The sequence below is a fragment of the Colias croceus genome, chromosome 3 (genome assembly GCF_905220415.1).
Source record: "Colias croceus chromosome 3, ilColCroc2.1".
In the NCBI taxonomy this organism is placed as follows: Eukaryota; Metazoa; Arthropoda; class Insecta; order Lepidoptera; family Pieridae; genus Colias; species Colias croceus.
Window position 1 is genome coordinate 7,518,976 of NC_059539.1, and position 18,382 is coordinate 7,537,357.

At 32.9% G+C, this 18,382-nt stretch overlaps 4 protein-coding genes across 4 annotated transcripts; 3 read left to right on the top strand and 1 right to left on the bottom strand.

Moving 5' to 3' along the window:
• The first annotated feature begins 4,470 nt into the window (after nucleotides 1-4,470).
• Nucleotides 4,471-6,051, top strand: LOC123705924 (negative elongation factor E). Its single transcript, XM_045655024.1, has 4 exons — nucleotides 4,471-4,893; nucleotides 5,090-5,243; nucleotides 5,560-5,727; nucleotides 5,832-6,051. Exons 1-4 carry the CDS (start codon nucleotides 4,626-4,628, stop codon nucleotides 6,034-6,036), a joined length of 795 nt encoding a protein of 264 aa, XP_045510980.1. The 5' UTR covers nucleotides 4,471-4,625; the 3' UTR covers nucleotides 6,037-6,051.
• Nucleotides 6,052-6,418: 367 nt separating this feature from the next.
• LOC123705923 (cysteine desulfurase, mitochondrial) lies at nucleotides 6,419-10,780 on the top strand. The gene is made up of 8 exons (XM_045655023.1): nucleotides 6,419-6,619; nucleotides 6,691-6,770; nucleotides 6,910-7,164; nucleotides 7,708-7,873; nucleotides 7,949-8,233; nucleotides 8,827-9,000; nucleotides 9,190-9,322; nucleotides 9,800-10,780. Exons 1-8 carry the CDS (start codon nucleotides 6,496-6,498, stop codon nucleotides 9,951-9,953), a joined length of 1,371 nt encoding a protein of 456 aa, XP_045510979.1. The 5' UTR covers nucleotides 6,419-6,495; the 3' UTR covers nucleotides 9,954-10,780.
• Nucleotides 10,247-12,256, bottom strand: LOC123705925 (ras-related protein Rab-14). The gene is made up of 3 exons (XM_045655025.1): nucleotides 11,827-12,256; nucleotides 11,499-11,743; nucleotides 10,247-11,361 (listed from the first exon to the last, which is right to left on the bottom strand). The coding sequence occupies exons 1-3, from the start codon at nucleotides 12,004-12,006 to the stop codon at nucleotides 11,163-11,165; spliced, it is 624 nt and encodes a 207-aa protein (XP_045510981.1). The 5' UTR covers nucleotides 12,007-12,256; the 3' UTR covers nucleotides 10,247-11,162.
• Nucleotides 12,257-13,511: 1,255 nt separating this feature from the next.
• LOC123705807 (MPN domain-containing protein CG4751) lies at nucleotides 13,512-18,194 on the top strand. The gene is made up of 7 exons (XM_045654834.1): nucleotides 13,512-13,935; nucleotides 14,542-14,658; nucleotides 14,750-14,984; nucleotides 15,077-15,170; nucleotides 15,359-15,528; nucleotides 15,708-15,956; nucleotides 16,090-18,194. The coding sequence occupies exons 1-7, from the start codon at nucleotides 13,720-13,722 to the stop codon at nucleotides 17,694-17,696; spliced, it is 2,688 nt and encodes an 895-aa protein (XP_045510790.1). The 5' UTR covers nucleotides 13,512-13,719; the 3' UTR covers nucleotides 17,697-18,194.
• The last annotated feature ends 188 nt before the right edge of the window (nucleotides 18,195-18,382 follow it).

The following is an 18,382-nucleotide window of genomic DNA, read 5'->3' on the forward strand; positions in this document are numbered from 1 at the left end:
CTGTACCTTTATAATTTTTTTATTAAATTGGTTGCACGAGCCAGTTTCCCTCGCGCGTCGCGTCCGCGTCATTCGGTGCAAAAAACACCGATATCGACTTGAAATAGACATCTACGCTAATTAGTAATAATTACTGGCAATAATTTTTTTAATGCGCTAATTGTTGGATTGGTAGGTCAGGTACCTAGGTGATCACCCACAGTGATCACCGAGTGATATAGGCGATAGAACCTACCTATTTATCATGTATAAGTACCTACCTCAGAATATAAAATAGTACCTACTTGTTTGTACTTCGAGTAAAGCCGAGCCAGGCTCAAGGCTGACTGATAGTACTTATAGGTAATAATTAAAAGAAACCAGTAAATACCTAGTAGTAAATAATATTAATAACAAAATATTATGGTTGCGATTAGATGACGTCATTTAAAGATAAAAATATTGCATATCAATGGAACTCTCAGTGTCGCGAGTTCTACTTTTCTTTATTAGTCGATTGTTATCACCATTCGTCGTTAAGTATAGCTACATATTTCTTCACATTTGATAAATCTCTTCAATAATGAGTAAGTATAATATAAGACGCTTAGATAAGACGTTTTGTGCTTCTTTGTGTATACCTGGTGCAAACATGATAAGCCTTAAAAAAAATATTTGTTAAACGTAAGAAAAATATTTGTTGAATACATTGAGCTATTGTTACTACGTAGTTAAATATTAATAATTTTGCCATTGTGTTATAAACCTAATTACAATCCCTTGATTTTTTTTTTTTTTAATATTTAATGGCCTGGTTACGAGACCTTTAAGCCAAACAATCCCTTGAACCTGTGCGAAGTCGGATCGAGTTAGTAAGATACTTGGCAATGAAAACAAAAAAAAAATCATTATAATGCATTGTATTCATATTATATTTTATAAAAAAAAAAACTAAACCACCTTCAAAATGAGTAGTAGGTACCTACTGTTTTAAAAAAAGAATCATCAAAATCGGTGCACCCCTGGTTCACCCCGTCGAAAGTTCTGTAAATTTCAACAAGGTTGAAATCCAATGTTATATATTTTCCCTCTACTACCTAATAATATTATTATTGTATACTTAGTTAAATATGAAAATATTTTTTTTGAATTTATATTTTTATTTATTTATTTATTTATTTATTTCTGATTCCTTACAGCTATTTTTACAATAATTACATAATAATTGAACAATACGCCAATGAGAAGGAATTCCATTAATAGAATTATAAGAAAAAACATGTGACAAAGAAAATTGAGAATGTAGGAGGAAAAGATATAGTTACGTTAAAATAATAAACAAAATACGTTTGTGATGAGTGTAGGTGTAGGAATGGTGTGTAGTCTGTTATGAGTGAATGAGTGTGTGAGTGAGAGCATATATGTATATAATTTAAGTAACTAATAATTACATACTTAAACCTATAGTTATTATAATTTATTGGAAAGTGATTGCTTTTTTAAAATTTGAGCGGGACGTCTTAAATATGTCTACATTAGAAAATTTCTTATAATATATATCTGGCAAACGAAAAAGAGTAGTGTTGCAGATGCCTGGTTGACGCAAGTGGTACTCTGAATAAGTGTGTGTGTCTAGTGCAGAGCGATGGCGCCTGAATAGATATATCGCTGAGAATATTCGGGCAGTCCAACTTATTATTTATAATGTCATAAAAGAGCATCATATCAATAATATCCCTTCGCTGTTCTAAGGTATGTAATTTGTGGAGAGCACAAGATTCGAGATAATCAGCTGGATTGGCATGACATAAAAAATTTTGTTTTTTTACAAAGATTTTTTGAATTTTTTCTAGCCGTTCAATATGACAACGATAAATTGGACGCCAAATGGAACTCGCAAATTCGAGCACACTACGTACATACGCGAAATATAGTACCTTTAAACATAGAATGTCATTAAATGCATCACTAGTGCGAAGTATGAATCCTAGATTTTTATAAGCTTTTTGCATGACACTCGACATGATCATTATGTGACAGTTTTGTGTCGTGGATAACACCCAAGTCCCAATTTTTTTGGTTTTTATGGCATTCAAATGCTTTATAAATATAAATTTATAAAGAATAGAAAAAATTCGATCACGGTGTGTCCCTTCAGACACATAAAACTGAAAGAATAGAATAAATTCGATTGCTCAGGCGGGTCACGAGTGGCTGAGTTGGTTAGGCATCCGCCCCGGAATGGCGCGAAGGATCCGGGTTCGAGTCCCGCCTCGTGATCGAATTTTTTCTATTCTTTATAAATTTATATAATTTTTTTTTCAATCATTTATTTCTGGGCTTTTGAACGAATATTCATGGCAGCCCCATTGCAACAATCAACTTACAAACTAAACACATAATTAACATTTCTAAATAAAACAAAGAGAACGCCTAGGAGCCAGCCAGCGCTATAAGTTGCAAGAAAATCTCCCACCATGCCATACACGGAGTAGGTGATCAGCCTTCTGTGTCTTGCCAGACCGAGACATTTTCATTTCTTCATCTCCACCGGGAATCGAACCCAGGACCCCTCGGTGTTACGCTCACGCGTCAACCACTGTTGACTGTACCAAGGAGGCGGTCTGGCCAAGGCCACTGTTTATAACTTTATAGATAATCTGTCATCTTGTATAATTGTTAAAACCTTAGGTTAAAACAATTTTTTCGTTTTCAGGTTCCCAGAAGTATACCTATAGGTAGGTAGGTGTGGTAGGTATATTTACGTATCAACTCCACTTCGCCTCCAGCATATCCCAAGTTTCACTCCTCAGAACCCATCCCAACCCCGGAAAGAAGTCCGTCCTGTGCAATAGTTCGGGTCGAGAGAGATCTATCAGTTCCTTCTTGCCGTTGTCGTTCCATGCTGAAATGAACCTGGATGGCGGGGGGTAAAGTTAAAGTGACGGTAGTTAAAGTGACGAGAGGTAAAGTGACGGGAGTTAAAGTTAAAGTGAAAGTTAAAGTCAAAATTATTTCGATATAGGGAATAGATACTTATAGATAGTAAAGGGAAACTTTAAATTTATTTTAAAATAACGAATGACAAAAGTAACGGGTGGTAAAGTGACGGAAGTTAAAGTGACGGGAGTTAATGTGGCGGGAGGTAAAGTGACGGAAGCTAAAGTGACGGTAGGTAAAGTGTCGGAAGTTAAAATTACGGGAGGTAAAGTGACGAAAGTTAAAGTGACGCTAGTTAAAGTGGCGGGAGTTATAGTGACGTGAGTTAAAGTGACGGGAGGTAAAGTGACGGGAGTTAAAGTGAAAGTTAATGTCAAAATTATTTCGATTTAGGGAATAGATACTTATAGATAATAAAGTGACGGGATGTAAAGTGACGCGAGTTAAAGTGACGGGAGTTAATGTGGCGGGAGGTAAAGTGACGCGAGTTAAAGTGGCGGGAGTTAAAGTTAAAGTGAAAGTTAAAGTAAAAATTATTTCGACTTAGGGAATAGAAACTTATACATAGATAGTAAAGGGAAACTTTAAATTTATTTTAAAATAACGAATGACAAAAGTGACCGGTGGTAAAGTGACGGAATTTAAAGTGACGGGAGTTAATGTGGCGGGAGGTAAAGTGACGGAAGCTAAAGTGACGGTAGGTAAGATGACGGAAGTTAAAATGATGGGAGGTAAAGTGACGAAAGTTAAAGTGACGGCAGGTAAAGTGACGGGTAGGGCATGCACAACACAGGATCACAACGCAACACAGGACAGAACCGGGTCTGAATAATATGAAACCCGGTTCTCCCGGTTCCGACCAAAATATTAAAATTATATTTTGCTGCATTATTATAACAAATTTATCCTATCTGGCAACGTCAGACTCACTTGCATTGCGAATTTTCGTGCCACGCCTCAAGCGTAGCTCTGATTGGTTGTCTAACCTTAGATGCTATAGGTCACCTAGTTAGTTGTATTACCAAAAAAATTGGCTTCGAAAATGACAAAAATTAGGCTACAGAAATATTTTTATTATGCCTCCTCCACATTACTCGCGAAGTTAAACGAGGTTAGACGAATAGAATAATGTAGAGAGGCAGTTCGGCTTACTTCGTGCAACTTTACCTCGCCGGGCTCGCCTCGGCCGACTTCCGTTTGTTGTCGGTTTTTGCGCCCGAGTCAAAAGGCACGAAGTTACCCGAAGTTCGTTCTGAATATGAACGTAACTATGCGCTTCTCGCGAAGTTGAACGAGTGTGTAGTGTACATTATTCTATTCATCTAACCTCGTTCAACTTCGCAAGTAATGTGGAGGAGGCATTAAAGAGGCATTAGGATGGACTTACCGGAGTTTGATATGTACCTATCGACTCAGTTATAGGTATACCTATTCTATATTTTTATGACAACTTGACATTAGAAAATTTTGAAAATTGAATCGATTTTTCAATGACAGTGACAGTTGGCATTTGTGAAATGTGAATTGTGTGAGTCTTATAATCAACTTATAATTTATATAAAACATTCAATTGCAGAAAAGGAGTAATATAATAACACAGTAGTTTGAGGACGACATTAAATTCGTATAATAGTGATTATACACAATAATATCATTCACAACTTTGTACATACATTTTAGTCGTAATTACAAATATTTCGAATAACATGGTATACCTCCATTTCCCTTCAAATCTAACTGAAGAAGAGTTAATGCTACAAGCAAAATATCAAAAACTTAAAAAAAAGAAAAAAGCTCTCCAAGCCTTGAAAGCTCCGAAGCAAGAACCAGAAAAACCAATCCTACCTAAACGACCCACTGAAGCTAGGGACGCTCGGGAAATTGCTAGGAAACTCATTAAAAGCGGTGCAATTCCCGCGATCAAGAGTCCACCGCCGCAACCGCAAAATGTCACCTTTAAAAGACCCCGAGCAGGTAAATTTTTGACTGTTATGGATGTGTACATACTGGTTTGTAAGATATACTTTCGTATTTTGGATAGAACAAATGTCATAGTATGATGTCATTTATCTTAATGTGATAACACATTTCAAATCGCCTTAGTGCCTGAAATATGTTTGTAAAATTGTGGAATTTGCTCATTATTTATTATTATGTGATTAAACTTTAGGAAGAGAAAGAAAACTAAGTGGCTCAACAGGAGTTACTGGTGGTGTAGCATCATACCAGCCATTTAGTGCTTCACAGGAACCTCCACCACCTGAAGAAAAGCCTGCTCCACGAGTCAAATACTTATATGATTCATTTGTCACTGCTCGAGAGAAGTATGCAAAGTTAATTAACTAATTTTTTATTTGAATTCAGGCACTTTTTAAACTGTTAAAAGTGATAATGTTTTAGCATTAGAGTAATAGTTATCAAATTTTAAAATAATAATGCAGATAAGGTTATGAAAATCTTTGTATTAAATATAATTGTTGTAATCTATTTATTTCATTGATTATGTTCCCTAGCAATATCTTTCTTTGTAGTGGAATAATTTGCTTTACAGTTTGGCTAAAGTGTGTTAAGGTCTAGTGTTAATGAACACTATTATAAAAAAATTGCCTAAAATAATACATATTTCCTAAAAATTTTCAGGGAAGAAAAAGGCCCACATGTCATTGTGGGAGCTGAAGCTCCTCCTCCTACTGGAAATAAAAGCAGTACTTTACAAATTGCTGGCACAGGCATTACTGAAGAAGTATTGAGACGCAGACTGGCATCATTTGAACCATTCACATTTATACAAGAGCCAGATGATGAAAAGTAAGTACACTTATATAAAGAATATTTTATTTTATCTAAATTATGTACATTCATGTGCATACAATAAGAATGTCTTGTGATAATAATTATTTTTTATTTTACAGGGTATTTGTGACGTTTGACACTCCAGAAATAGCAAACCAAGGACAATGCACTTTAGATGGCTGTGAGGAGGGCTGGCGCATTACATTTGCTAAGAAGCCACCGCAACCCAAAGGCTCATGGACTCCATCATCAACACCCCGTAATCAACCTCCTCCAAAGGATTTTAAGAGATCTCTTGTAACATATGATGATATATTCGAATAAATATGTAATCAATTATTGTTGTGGTATAATTTTCGTATTTGCGTGTATTATAATATAAGATTACAAGGTATCCCCATTCAAATCAGTTTATCTACGCGTACTTTGTGCCTACTCACTCGTAGTCGTACTGTACGCTTATGTACGATATGGGATTGAAACGAAATAGGTAAACATAGTTAAGTCAAGATAATTATTACTCTTTCGTGAAAACCAATTTCTAAATCTGTTGTTCTGATTCTGTGTTTTTACGATTAATTTGCGCTCGTATTTCGTAATCATTTGTGGTGGTAATAATATTTTATATTTTTATTATGGCAATCAACTTTGTCAAAATGTCACTATGTTCTCAATTCATATATTTTGTCATTGTCATCTGCGCACATGACAGTCGGTATGTACTATGTATAACAAGATACATACGACTTCGAAAACACATCTAAAAATTAAAAAATAGTAAAAATGTTTCGAGTAATAATTAAAAGTGTGGTACCGGGCTTCACAAAATCTGGAGTTAATAGGAGACCTCAACAAGAGATAGCGCTTCGTACAATCTTACAAGGAACAAGATCCTTATCAAACTCCGGTAAACAATGCTCAAAATATAGTGATGCAATTTAACATAATTACCAAATCTAATATTGATTCTTTTTTTAGTTGACGCTGATAAGTTTTCACTAAAGCATGAGGAAATCGGAAGACCATTATATTTCGACGCACAAGCTACAACACCAATGGTATGTTAAATAAAATAACCTCACAGTTATTTATTTTCGTTTCGGATCGTTTAGTTAGCTATTACCTTTATCATGTTTATATTACGCATAATTATTTGTTTCCTCCTGCATATTTACTCTAAAATTGTATGATTTATAGGATCCCAGAGTTTTGGATGCTATGTTGCCTTATCTTGTAAGCTACCATGGTAATCCTCATTCAAGAACCCATGCCTATGGATGGGAGAGTGAAGCTGCTGTTGAGAAAGCAAGAGAACAAGTTGCAAATTTGATTGGTGCTGATCCTAAAGAAATAATATTTACTTCTGGAGCAACAGAATCAAATAATATTTCAATCAAAGGAGTAGCAAGATTCTATGCACCAAGAAAAAAGCATGTTGTTACTACACAGATTGTGAGTGATGTATAAAATACACTACTTGTTAAATGATAAGTGAAAGTTTAATAATAATAAATAAATCATTTATTTGTACCATTTTGAGTTACAAAATGTTTGTGTATGTATTTTCTTTCATTCAGATCTAGGAGTGATTGAAGAGAGAGAGAAAACAAAACATTCAAAAGTTGTTTAAAGTGTTATACATGTTTCAATAGAATGTAAATAATGTTACAATAATTGCACTTGAGAAAACACAATTTATATGTAATAAAAAATTATTACATGACATTGAGGAAAAAGAAAAACCATGAAATCTTCTTAGAAAAATAATTACTCATCATTCATGCAATCATTTAAATTGAATAAGAATTTTGTTGTGTATCTTTTTTTACAGAATTTCATCATTATTACATTAATAAATGAAACTAAGATGGTCCTCCATCTTACATACAAAATTATGATATTTTTCCTTACAACTTTAAGATTTTAATTAATAATAAAAATTAAAAATTTTGTTGTTTAAATGATTGGTATTAATACATTGATATTACATTGCAGGAACATAAGTGTGTACTAGATTCATGTCGAGTATTAGAAGGAGAAGGATTTAAAGTTACATATTTACCTGTTGGCACAAATGGTATTATAAAGTTAGAAGATTTAGAGGCTGCTATTACTCCAGAAACGAGTTTGGTCTCTATCATGACTGTTAATAATGAGATTGGTAAGATTTTCATTTTATGTGAATGATAACATTAATAAGGCATTGTGCAAAAGTTAAATCAATTTAAATTTTCAGGAGTTAAACAGCCTATTGCTGATATAGGAGCAATATGTAAGAAAAATAAGATATTCTTTCACACTGACGCAGCACAAGCAATGGGAAAAATACCTCTTGATGTGAATCTAATGAATATTGACTTGATGTCCATATCTGGCCATAAAATTTATGGTCCAAAGGGTGTAGGCGCTTTGTACATTAGACGCAGACCTCGGGTTCGTGTTGAACCCATCCAAAGTGGTGGAGGACAGGAAAGAGGAATGAGGAGTGGCACAGTACCAACCCCACTAGTTGTTGGACTAGGTAAATACTATGTATATACTTTATATAAAATCAGAGGAATTGTACAACTCTTACTACTACAGATATAGACTATTACACCAAAATATTGTGTGGATTGAATCCACATTATTTCACTAGCTTCTTGTGTAATATTTGTTATTCCTGTATCAAAATTGAATATGTTTGTTATTATAATTCACACACTCACCTTAACATATTAGACAAACACAGTAGAGGTACTTTGCTATATGTGAACATTGTGCTACATACAAAACTGTTTTTACTTATTTCAGTAAGCAAATTTATTTAAATGAATGTATCTTACAGTATGTTATATACTGTTACCAGTAGATTTATTTACAAGTTGGCTAGGCTGAATCATAAGATGGCAAATGAACATATTTCTATAGTAAATGGACATAGCTTATTCTTCTCTTTCTTTTCTATCTATCAAAATTTAAAATAATAATTTATGTTTATTAGATTTTATAATGAGTAATAAATGAGTAAATGCTAATTATTATTATACTTAATCAGAATAAGTGAATCAAATTCTAAATAATTCACTTGATAAATAAATGTTATATTGCATAATATTACAACAAATAATTCAGGTGCTGCATGTGAAATCTCTCAACGTGAAATGGCGTATGATCATGCGTGGATGGAACAACTGGCAAAAAGATTCCTCGACAAGATAAACGCAAAGTTGACACATGTGATAAGAAATGGTGATGAGGAACAATCATATCCTGGATGTATTAATTTGTCATTTGCATATGTTGAAGGTAGTTATTGTTAGAAATTTTTACAGATAAATAAACTTTGACACACATGCACATAGTACAATTTTAAAACTTTCTTTTACATCTACATATTTGAAAAGTAATCAAAAAGGTTTAAGAAATGTTCAATATTGCGTTATTTTTTTTTTTAAATGAACATTAATAATTGTGTCATGTATAATTTCTTTTCAGGCGAATCCTTACTGATGGCTTTAAAAGACATTGCATTGTCAAGTGGATCAGCATGCACATCAGCATCTCTGGAACCATCATATGTATTAAGAGCGATTGGAGCAGATGAAGATTTAGCACATAGCTCAATCAGGTTGGATTCTTTTTTCTAATTAAATGTATGAAAAAATATTCATCATGCTGCAAAATTCCCTTAGAATTTAATTAAAGACTTAAGGTTAACATCTATGGCAACATCTAAGCAATCAAGGTCTAAAATCTATACGAGTACATTCTCGTATATACAAAAAACGTAATTTCTCCAGATGAAGCGATGTTGTAATATTTTGTATGAGAACTACGTCTTCTATATACTGGCGTGAAAATGCAGGCGTGACTTTTATTTTTTTTATCTTAAATTCATTTTAATTATGAATGAAAAAGTGATCGACAGCCTGATTTTTAATCACAGACTTTTCATTAGGTATAAACTATGGAATTTACTATCATCTTCTGAAAATTGACATAAAGCATCTGATAAGATTATATTATCACTTTTTAATTCTATCACAATCAAACAATATTCCTCTAATTCCTCATACATAAAATCCCACAATTTATTTTTCTACAGATTTGGCCTGGGAAGATTCACAACAATCGATGAAGTAGATTACACAGCAGAAAAAACAATTCGACATGTTGCGCGTCTTCGGGAGATGAGTCCTCTATGGGAGATGGTGCAGGAGGGTGTTGACATCAAAACAATTCAATGGTCTCAACATTAAGTACACATTAGTAACTCTTGTATGCATATAAAGACGACTGACTCGTATGAATGACTTTGTGATATTTTAAATTATAACCTCGATAAGGTTTCATATTTTTGTTAGATGCTGATGTATTATATTATTAAACGTAAATTTTTGTTCCTGCATCAGATGAAAGGAAACTACTGAATTTATTATCAAACTACATGATTTATGTTCTGTTATATTCATTCAATTTTTATTTCAAACAGAGTATTACTATGTGTGATTGTGTGACTAAAAATAATGGCTACTGAAATGAAATTCCCAAATATTATGTCAAATTTAATTAGAGCCATTTAAATAATTACACTAAAATACAATACGAAGCACATCAATTTTGTCATGATACATTATTGATTATATAAGAAAACCCTTCGCAACACAGCTTTCAAACATAACAAACAGGTAATAAGGATTTCAGATTGTATTTTTTAGATCTGACATTATATAAGAATTGTTATTGATATTTCATGTTTTATTGTGTTTTTAAATTATTGTTTTGGAATAGATGGAAGCTAATTTAACCAAAAATATAAAATACCCATATAAAATTAGCATTACCTGTTTACACATTTACCATGACCTTCCACCTCTCATGTAATTTAAATAAATGACATCATCACAGCTTGTGTAAAATTATAAAATTAAAGCACTGGATTCTTACTAAATGTTACTTGTTTAAGTTCAAATTTAAATTTATTAGTTTGTTACTTAAACAAATGTATAGAGGTATTGTTATATTCTATGATTCAATAAATAAACTACATAAGTAGAAATTATGTAAAATAAAATGTTTTAAAGCATTACAATCTTTCAATTATTATGATTTACACCTACTAAGTTACATGAAAAAATGTAATAAATGTTTTTTGTATTATAAAATATAAGATACAATGCACATTTGTTAAATACACATCACTTTGTATCTGCACCTGATTCTAAGCATAATACTGAAATACAACCTTTAAGAAAATACTAATAATCACTGTAATTTTATAGACAACCTTAATAACCTTAAAATAAATGTTAAAATAACATGTGATTGTTAAATATTCATCTTAGCAAGGACAAATTTTAAAGCAGTTGACAAAATGTGTTGCATGTAAACATCTATTCTCACAGCAATTTTACTACAAAAATCTTTATAAAAGGTACAATAGAGATTCAAATAAAGTCTCAATGCAGTCAGCAACTACACGATGGCTCATCTTGAGGTTCAGGCTGTGAAATTTTAAAACTGTTGTGGTCTAATGCTTGTAATTCAATTCTTGATCGATTTGACTCCACAAGCTGCAATGCAATGTCACTGAACATTTCTTCTAGACCTTTTCCAGTTTTACAAGATGTTTTATAAATACTACTAATAAGGTTGTGACACTGTTCACTGTAACAAAAATAAATTATATGTGGTATTACAATTGATTTGTAATTATTACAATTTAATTAATTTTTACAATTATTACAATTTTACTTAAAGAATAAACCATACTTGTTTCTCTATAAGTTATAAAAAAAACTTACCAAAAAGCTTCAATATCAGCATCAGTGACTTGAGGAGAGCTACCCTCAAGGTCAGATTTGTTTCCACAGAGGTAAATTTTGGCATTCTCTGCATAAGTTACAATGTCCAACAAATGTTGACTTAGTACATGAAATGATGAGATGTTGTCCAAAGAGAATACTAAAATTGCAGCTTCTGCAAACTTATAGTAGCTGGATGTGACTGAAGCTATTCTTTCCATTCCACCAGTATCCCATAACTGTAACTATAAGGTATGGAATTATATAAAAAAATATATTTAAATTGGCATTGATATATTTCTTTATACTAATTAAATTAGGAAATAACCTTGACTTCCTTGTCCCCAACTTGATACAATTTTTCAAAATGGTCTAATCCTAAGGTCGATCTTCGGTCTGAATTTGGGAGGAAAGTGTTATTAATAAATCGACGAAATATAGAGCTTTTCCCTACTCCATATTCGCCGCATAAAATAACTTTCAGAACAGGAGTTTTCACTATAGCCATAATTAGGAGAAATTATTTATTATTTCTTCGAGTTACTACATCGGAGTCAGTGTGATACGAATTTTTAGGTAGTATTTCAAGTGTACTAAATACTTAATAACAACTTTTCCTGAAGTTTCCTCAATGAAATATTTAGATGTTTTTGTTCTAAATATGGTATATTTCACAATCTTGCATTAAATTATTATTAAAATAATCTCTTCAATGATCGTAGGTACATCAATAGATTTTTTGGTGGGCACTGGGCAAGTGTCAGGCAAGTGTCATTTGTCACCACACTCCACAGTATATCACTTGTCACCACAGAATGTTGACGAATGATTAGGTACCTATTCAGTAAATTCGTGGTAAATGTACTTTTTACCTTAGACTTTTTACTGAATTAAAAAAATATAATATATATAAAATAATCGTTAATTTTAAAATATTTTCCTAACTGGGTACAAATGAATCTGATCTACGATTTCGACTGAAACTAACATCCATAAATTTTTATAAACTTTCGCATTTATATTTTACAAAATATTATATTAAGTACTTTTACTGTATGTATTGTGTAATACGTGGTATTTTCTAAAATATAATATGACTAATATTAATACCTACTATTTCATTCCAATCACTATATTATCACGATTAGGCCCTATTATGCCGTATTCAGAAAGAAAGCTGGAAACATATAAGCGCTTACCGGCGCTTTTCAGCGCTGGTTCGTTCTACACAAAGGAAGCAGGTTGAAGCAGGCCAAGACAAAATATGACAGCACCCAGCACTGACCAGCGCGTGTTGTAGCTTGTCGGCGCCGTTCAGCGGTTAAGTATAGGTACAAAGAGTATACAATTTATTAGGTTTTTGGGTAAAACGAGCGAAGCCGCGGACGGAAAGTTGTTTAGACACGTTATACGTAGGTTTAATTATAAACAACTAGGTTTCCGCCCGCGGCTTCGCCCGCGCAGTCAAAGAAAAACCCGCATAGTTCCCGTTCCCGTGGGATTTCCGGGATTTCGTCATTTTCCCGGGATAAAAAGTAGCCTATGTCCTTTCTCGGGTATCAAAATATCTCCATAACAAATTTCATGAAAATTGGTTCAGTAGTTTAGGCGTGATTGAGTAACAGACAGACAGAGTTACTTTCGCATTTATAATAATAAAGTGTGGATAAACGACACACGACGAAAATGAAATTAATCATTATAAATTCGACATGGTTGCTAGAATATACATAGTAAAATTAAGGAACAACTTGTAAATTTTACTATCTTACGAAGATCTTACGTTACTGTAATCACGTACACGCGCGTACATATTATATAGTGAATATACCTACATAGGTACTCGTATGGTTTAATGCTCTAAGCTCGTAAATGATCGACGAATGGAGATTATACCAATGACTAAGGAATCCTATTTATTGCTCTTAGTACCTACCAGCTCCTACCAGATTATACGAAAGTAAGTTGGCAACACAGTTGTATGTATTGTCTGAATTCTGAATTCTGAGGTGACAAGTGTTTACCTTACCTAGGTACTTTATTAATATTTTCTTCGATATTTTAACTTTTTGTATAATATATACAGTGTGGTCGCTGATTATTTACTATGTTTTGTATATATTTTGTGTAATAGTCAAGTGCTGTGTGTGGTGCGGTCAAATAATAACTAAGAATCACATAGTTACTCTACTAACAATTGCGGCATAGGTATTTGTAATCGATGGAGGATTTGCAAACCTCTCATTTAGCCGCTGCATTAATGTCTGGTAGTGGACAATATGCAAATAGTACACCGTCAGAATTACCAGCATCCGTTGGCGCCAATACAGATAAAGAAGAACAGAAAGATAAAACAAATGAAGTCCGAAAAGAACCTCATGAAGAAGAAAAAGAAGAGAAGGATGATATTGCTAGTGGAGAAGAGTTTACTGATGAGGTACTGTTAATAATTGTATTACGGGCTTGCTTTGTTTTGAACTTTTCATTTATATTTATTTGATAGTATCTCTAAGTACCAAATGGCGTAAGAAGATTTTAACATATTATTCCAACTTATCTAGATTACTATTAAAGTACAGTAAAGTACATTGGGCGAAAAGAAACCGATGAATAAATAAATATAATCAGCCAGAACTTTTTTTTTAATAAATTTGAAATAGGAATAAATACAAAACAGAATGCAAATATGTAGGTATATACATTCTGATTGTAATAAATGTGACTTGTCATGAATTCATTGTTATAATTTATTGCTGACGCTAGATAAACAGGAATCTGTATTATTAACATAGAGTTGGGTTATCTAGTTTATACTGTACTGGCTTTTCGCCCGCACATTCGCACCCATTTTCAAAGTAAGTGTTTATCCAAGTTACCCTTTATATGTGTGCTTAATTTCATTGTAATCGGTTCTGTAGTATTTGGGTGAAAGAGTAACAAACCCACACATACACATCCATCCTCACAAACTCGCATTTATAATATTAGTAGAATTTGCTTTAATTCTTCTTATACTCATTATTTCACAAAATTATCGTTTTAGGAGTCTGAAGCACAAACGGGCAGTAAGTCCATGCCTGGAAGAGGTGTCACCCTGCAGATGCTTTTGGAAGATAAAATGCTAGAGCCAGGAATTGCAGCTATGACAATTGAGTATTTGGTAACTATTTTTTATACCTTAATTGCAAATGTGTTCTTTTGAATATAATTTTTTTTTAAATTAATGTATGAATAATTATCATTAATTGTAGGGCCAAAAATTTGTTGGTGATTTGCAAGCTGATGGTAAAATAAAGTCACATGAAACAGAAACAATATTTTGTTCCCCATCAGCATGGGCCATACACTGTAAGAGAATAATAAATCCCGATAAAAGATCTGGATGTGGATGGGCCTCGGTTAAGTATAAAGGAAAGAAATTAGATACAATCAAAGCAACATATCTTCGCAAGAAACAATTGCAAAGAGAAAATATGCATAGTGATGGTAAGACTTCTTAAAGTAGAATAGAGAAAGTAGGTAGTTTTTGTTTTTGTTAAACCTATCATACAACTTTATCATCATCATTTTAATTACAGAGGAGACAGAAATGGAAGTTGAAAGCCCACCTGAACCCCCTCCACAAAGAGTTGTTATGAAGCACAATACAGTTCCAAATAGAATGATGCAACAGTAAGTAGACATTTATTTCATTTGTATGATAAATATAATGTTTCATTTCTCTGAACTATATTGTTTGAATTGAAAGATGAATATGTATAGCAAAATTAAAAATATTTGCCTGTTTATTTAAGGATTTTTGTATCTTAATAATTAATGTAATTTGAATGTACTGACTGACTTAAATAATTACATTTTAGTGATGCAAATATGCTGATTGAAGCTGTTTCATTTTCAACTGCTGGAAAAGTGCAACCGTTTTTAGTATCTGTAAGCTCCAATGCAAGCCTTGTTCTTGATACACATTGCCATTTGAAAAAAGAAGAAGTATATGGGTATCTTGCTGGCACATGGGATATGAACACACATAGTAAGATATTTTGTTTTGTGCTAAATTTAAGATTTAAGTAATTTAATTTAATTTAATAATGTGAATAAATGCAAAAAAAAAAAATTAATTAAAGAAAATTGGTATGTCTACCAATAACTGAATATTAATAAATTGGTATGTCTACCAATAACTGAATATAACGTATTCATTAATTTCAGATATAGTTATTACACACACATTTCCATGTTTGATTAGTAAAAGTGATAGCAAGCCACGAGTGCTGGTTGAATTTGAAATACAAATGGAAATAGAGAAACTTGGTCTTACACTGCTTGGATGGTACCATTCACACCCCACTAACCCAGCTATGCCAAGTCTAAGAGATTGTGATAATCAACTTGAGTACCAAATCAAGATGCGTGGACCTTCTGAAATATCTTATACACCATGCCTTGGTGTTATTTGTTGTAAGTTCATTAATATAAAAATAAATATGCATATTTTGTTTATTGTGAAAGAATAGAAATAATAGAATATTAATCTATTATTTCTATTATCTATTCATATCCAGTTGCTGTAATTATTTTTTTATTTTTTTAGCGCCATATAATCCAGAGAGCCCAGTTTTGGAGTCATCTTTGACGTTTTTCTGGGTAATGCCACCATCAGAACAGAGGCCGACTGAATATCCGCGACCATTATTATTGCAATACAATATGATTCACGATAGTCATCTCTCAACACATGCAATGGAGCAAATAAAAAGGAGCATTAAATATTATTTCACTCACGCTGATGAAACTTTCGTCAATTTCAAAGACAATTTCAAACCGGATATAACTTTTCTAGATAAGTTAAAATGCACGTTAACACCAAAATTTCCGCGGGAACAAAGTGACGGTTTGCTTTGGCATTTTATTAAAGGTGAATTGGGTTGCGCATCTGAAAATGACGACAAAATGGATTTAGATGCTTTATTGGCAGTGCCGCAACCAATCCCTGCATCTAAACCTAGCCAGACATCATCCATTCCTAATTTTCCTTCTGTCAGTACTTTGCAGCAAATGGTTAGTAGGCCAGCAGGTGTGCCGCCGATAAACGTATCTTCTGCGATAGGTTCTCTATCTCCGCATAAATTTGAATCGCCTTTAAATATTCCAGTCTTGCCAACATCGTCTAAGTCGTCAAAGTCTTCTACACCTTTGCCACCGTCATATCATACTGGCTTGGATATGTTAACAAACATGGCATTAGGTTTAGGCCCATCTAACCTACCGTTATCTTTAGGTGCCACCGGCCTCGATAGTTTAGCGGCAGCTAACAGTATGTTAACAGGTTTGGGTACGAATTTAGCGACAGGATTATCTGGTTCTAAGTTGCCTGAACTGCCTTCATACGCTGCCTCGTTACAAAGTCTCACAAGTGGCATTGGTAACTATGAAAAAACATCGACAAGTACTTCGACAAGTTGTACTACTTCTGCAGCACCCATTCCTGCTAGTGTTGCGTCGAATTTAATGATGAGTTCCGCCGATATTGCTAACGCACTATTTTCAGCGAGTAAATACTCTAGTGCAGGAATATTAGGTATACCGGATCCTATGTCGAAGTCTACCCTAGCCGCTAATAACATGTTCTTATCTCCATCATTATTGAAAATGCAGGAATCTCTTTTGAAGCCTCTTTCTACCAGTAGTCCAATATCCACAAAGGTTGGTTTAGATCAAAGTCCGCTTATGAAATCTCCGCACGATTTATTAAAAGGAAATAAGGATGCATATCTTCCTCCTGATTTTGGATCTTCTGGAAAAGTAAAAGATAATATTTTATTGGATCCAATGAAACAACCTGAAGCTAGTTCATCCTCAAAAGACACAACGAAATCAATGGCTTTAGAGACATCTGCTACAGATTTCAGTATGTCTTCACGGCTTGGCAGTGATTCGTATCTCAATCAAATGTTGGAACTAACGAAGAAAACTACTATACCAGACTATGCAGCCGATTACAGTCAAGTTAGAAAACATACAGAAGAAGATGTGCAGCCCATACCTTTATCGTCACACTCTTATCCAGCAACCACTAGTATTGCGGATTCAATGACTCACGTAGGTTTAAGTAATTACAGTAAGATGGATGATCCTATGGATTTCTGTAAAACGCAAGATTATAGTATGAATCGAAATTCCAATGAATCTCAAAATTAAGTTTGTAATGTAAAACATTGAAATTGAATTGTATTTCTTGAATCTTGATTGATACAACTTTTTGTTGTCTATTATTTAGAAAAAGCATGACAAAAAAGAAGTATTCTTAGCGAAGTATTAAGACTGATGAATGAAAATATGTGTGAGTGTACTAGTGTACACACGTAAGAAGTGGAACTTCTTTATGACCTTATTTTTTTTTTAAATAATTTACTATATGCAACTTTACAGAAATACGTCGAATCACGCGTGGTAGGGTTAAGTAAAAGATGGCTCGTAACGGAAAAATGTTACACTAAATTTTTTTCCAACCTCGATAAAGAAGTTTCACTTCAAAATGAAATTAGATAAATTCATTCCTAATAGTCTTTTAATAAATAACGCATTAAAAGTATTAAATCTCTTCAAGGTGTTGAACTTATAATTGGTAGGAATATTTATTTGTGTACCGTGATTCTGCATTTAAAAAGTGTGTAATAAAGTAAGTGTCAATTTAAATAATCTTTTTTATTATTAATTATCTCTAACTAATATTTCGGACAAATATTACCTCCTTAGCAATTACTTCCTTACCAAAAATAAATAAATGCTTTCAATATTATTTTACAGGATTTTTCAAAGTAACCTGTTGAACTATCCATTCTTACTTTTCTTTTTGAAAAGGCCTTGTACAAGGATAATTCTAG

Excerpts from the sequence above, each read along its gene's own strand:
- LOC123705807 (XM_045654834.1), top strand. The coding sequence starts at position 13,720 with ATGGAGGATTTGCAAACCTCTCATTTAGCCGCTGCATTAATGTCTGGT. Across the intron at positions 13,936-14,541 it reads GAGAAGAGTTTACTGATGAG|GAGTCTGAAGCACAAACGGG; the intron begins GTACTGTTAATA and ends TTATCGTTTTAG. Across the intron at positions 15,171-15,358 it reads CCAAATAGAATGATGCAACA|TGATGCAAATATGCTGATTG; the intron begins GTAAGTAGACAT and ends ATTACATTTTAG.
- LOC123705925 (XM_045655025.1), bottom strand. The coding sequence starts at position 12,006 with ATGGCTATAGTGAAAACTCCTGTTCTGAAAGTTATTTTATGCGGCGAA. Across the intron at positions 11,744-11,826 it reads TTGGGGACAAGGAAGTCAAG|TTACAGTTATGGGATACTGG; the intron begins GTTATTTCCTAA and ends CATACCTTATAG. Across the intron at positions 11,362-11,498 it reads GCTGATATTGAAGCTTTTTG|TGAACAGTGTCACAACCTTA; the intron begins GTAAGTTTTTTT and ends TTTTTGTTACAG.
- LOC123705923 (XM_045655023.1), top strand. The coding sequence starts at position 6,496 with ATGTTTCGAGTAATAATTAAAAGTGTGGTACCGGGCTTCACAAAATCT. Across the intron at positions 8,234-8,826 it reads CCCACTAGTTGTTGGACTAG|GTGCTGCATGTGAAATCTCT; the intron begins GTAAATACTATG and ends CAAATAATTCAG. Across the intron at positions 9,323-9,799 it reads TTAGCACATAGCTCAATCAG|ATTTGGCCTGGGAAGATTCA; the intron begins GTTGGATTCTTT and ends ATTTTTCTACAG.
- LOC123705924 (XM_045655024.1), top strand. The coding sequence starts at position 4,626 with ATGGTATACCTCCATTTCCCTTCAAATCTAACTGAAGAAGAGTTAATG. Across the intron at positions 4,894-5,089 it reads CTTTAAAAGACCCCGAGCAG|GAAGAGAAAGAAAACTAAGT; the intron begins GTAAATTTTTGA and ends ATTAAACTTTAG. Across the intron at positions 5,244-5,559 it reads TTTGTCACTGCTCGAGAGAA|GGAAGAAAAAGGCCCACATG; the intron begins GTATGCAAAGTT and ends AAAAATTTTCAG.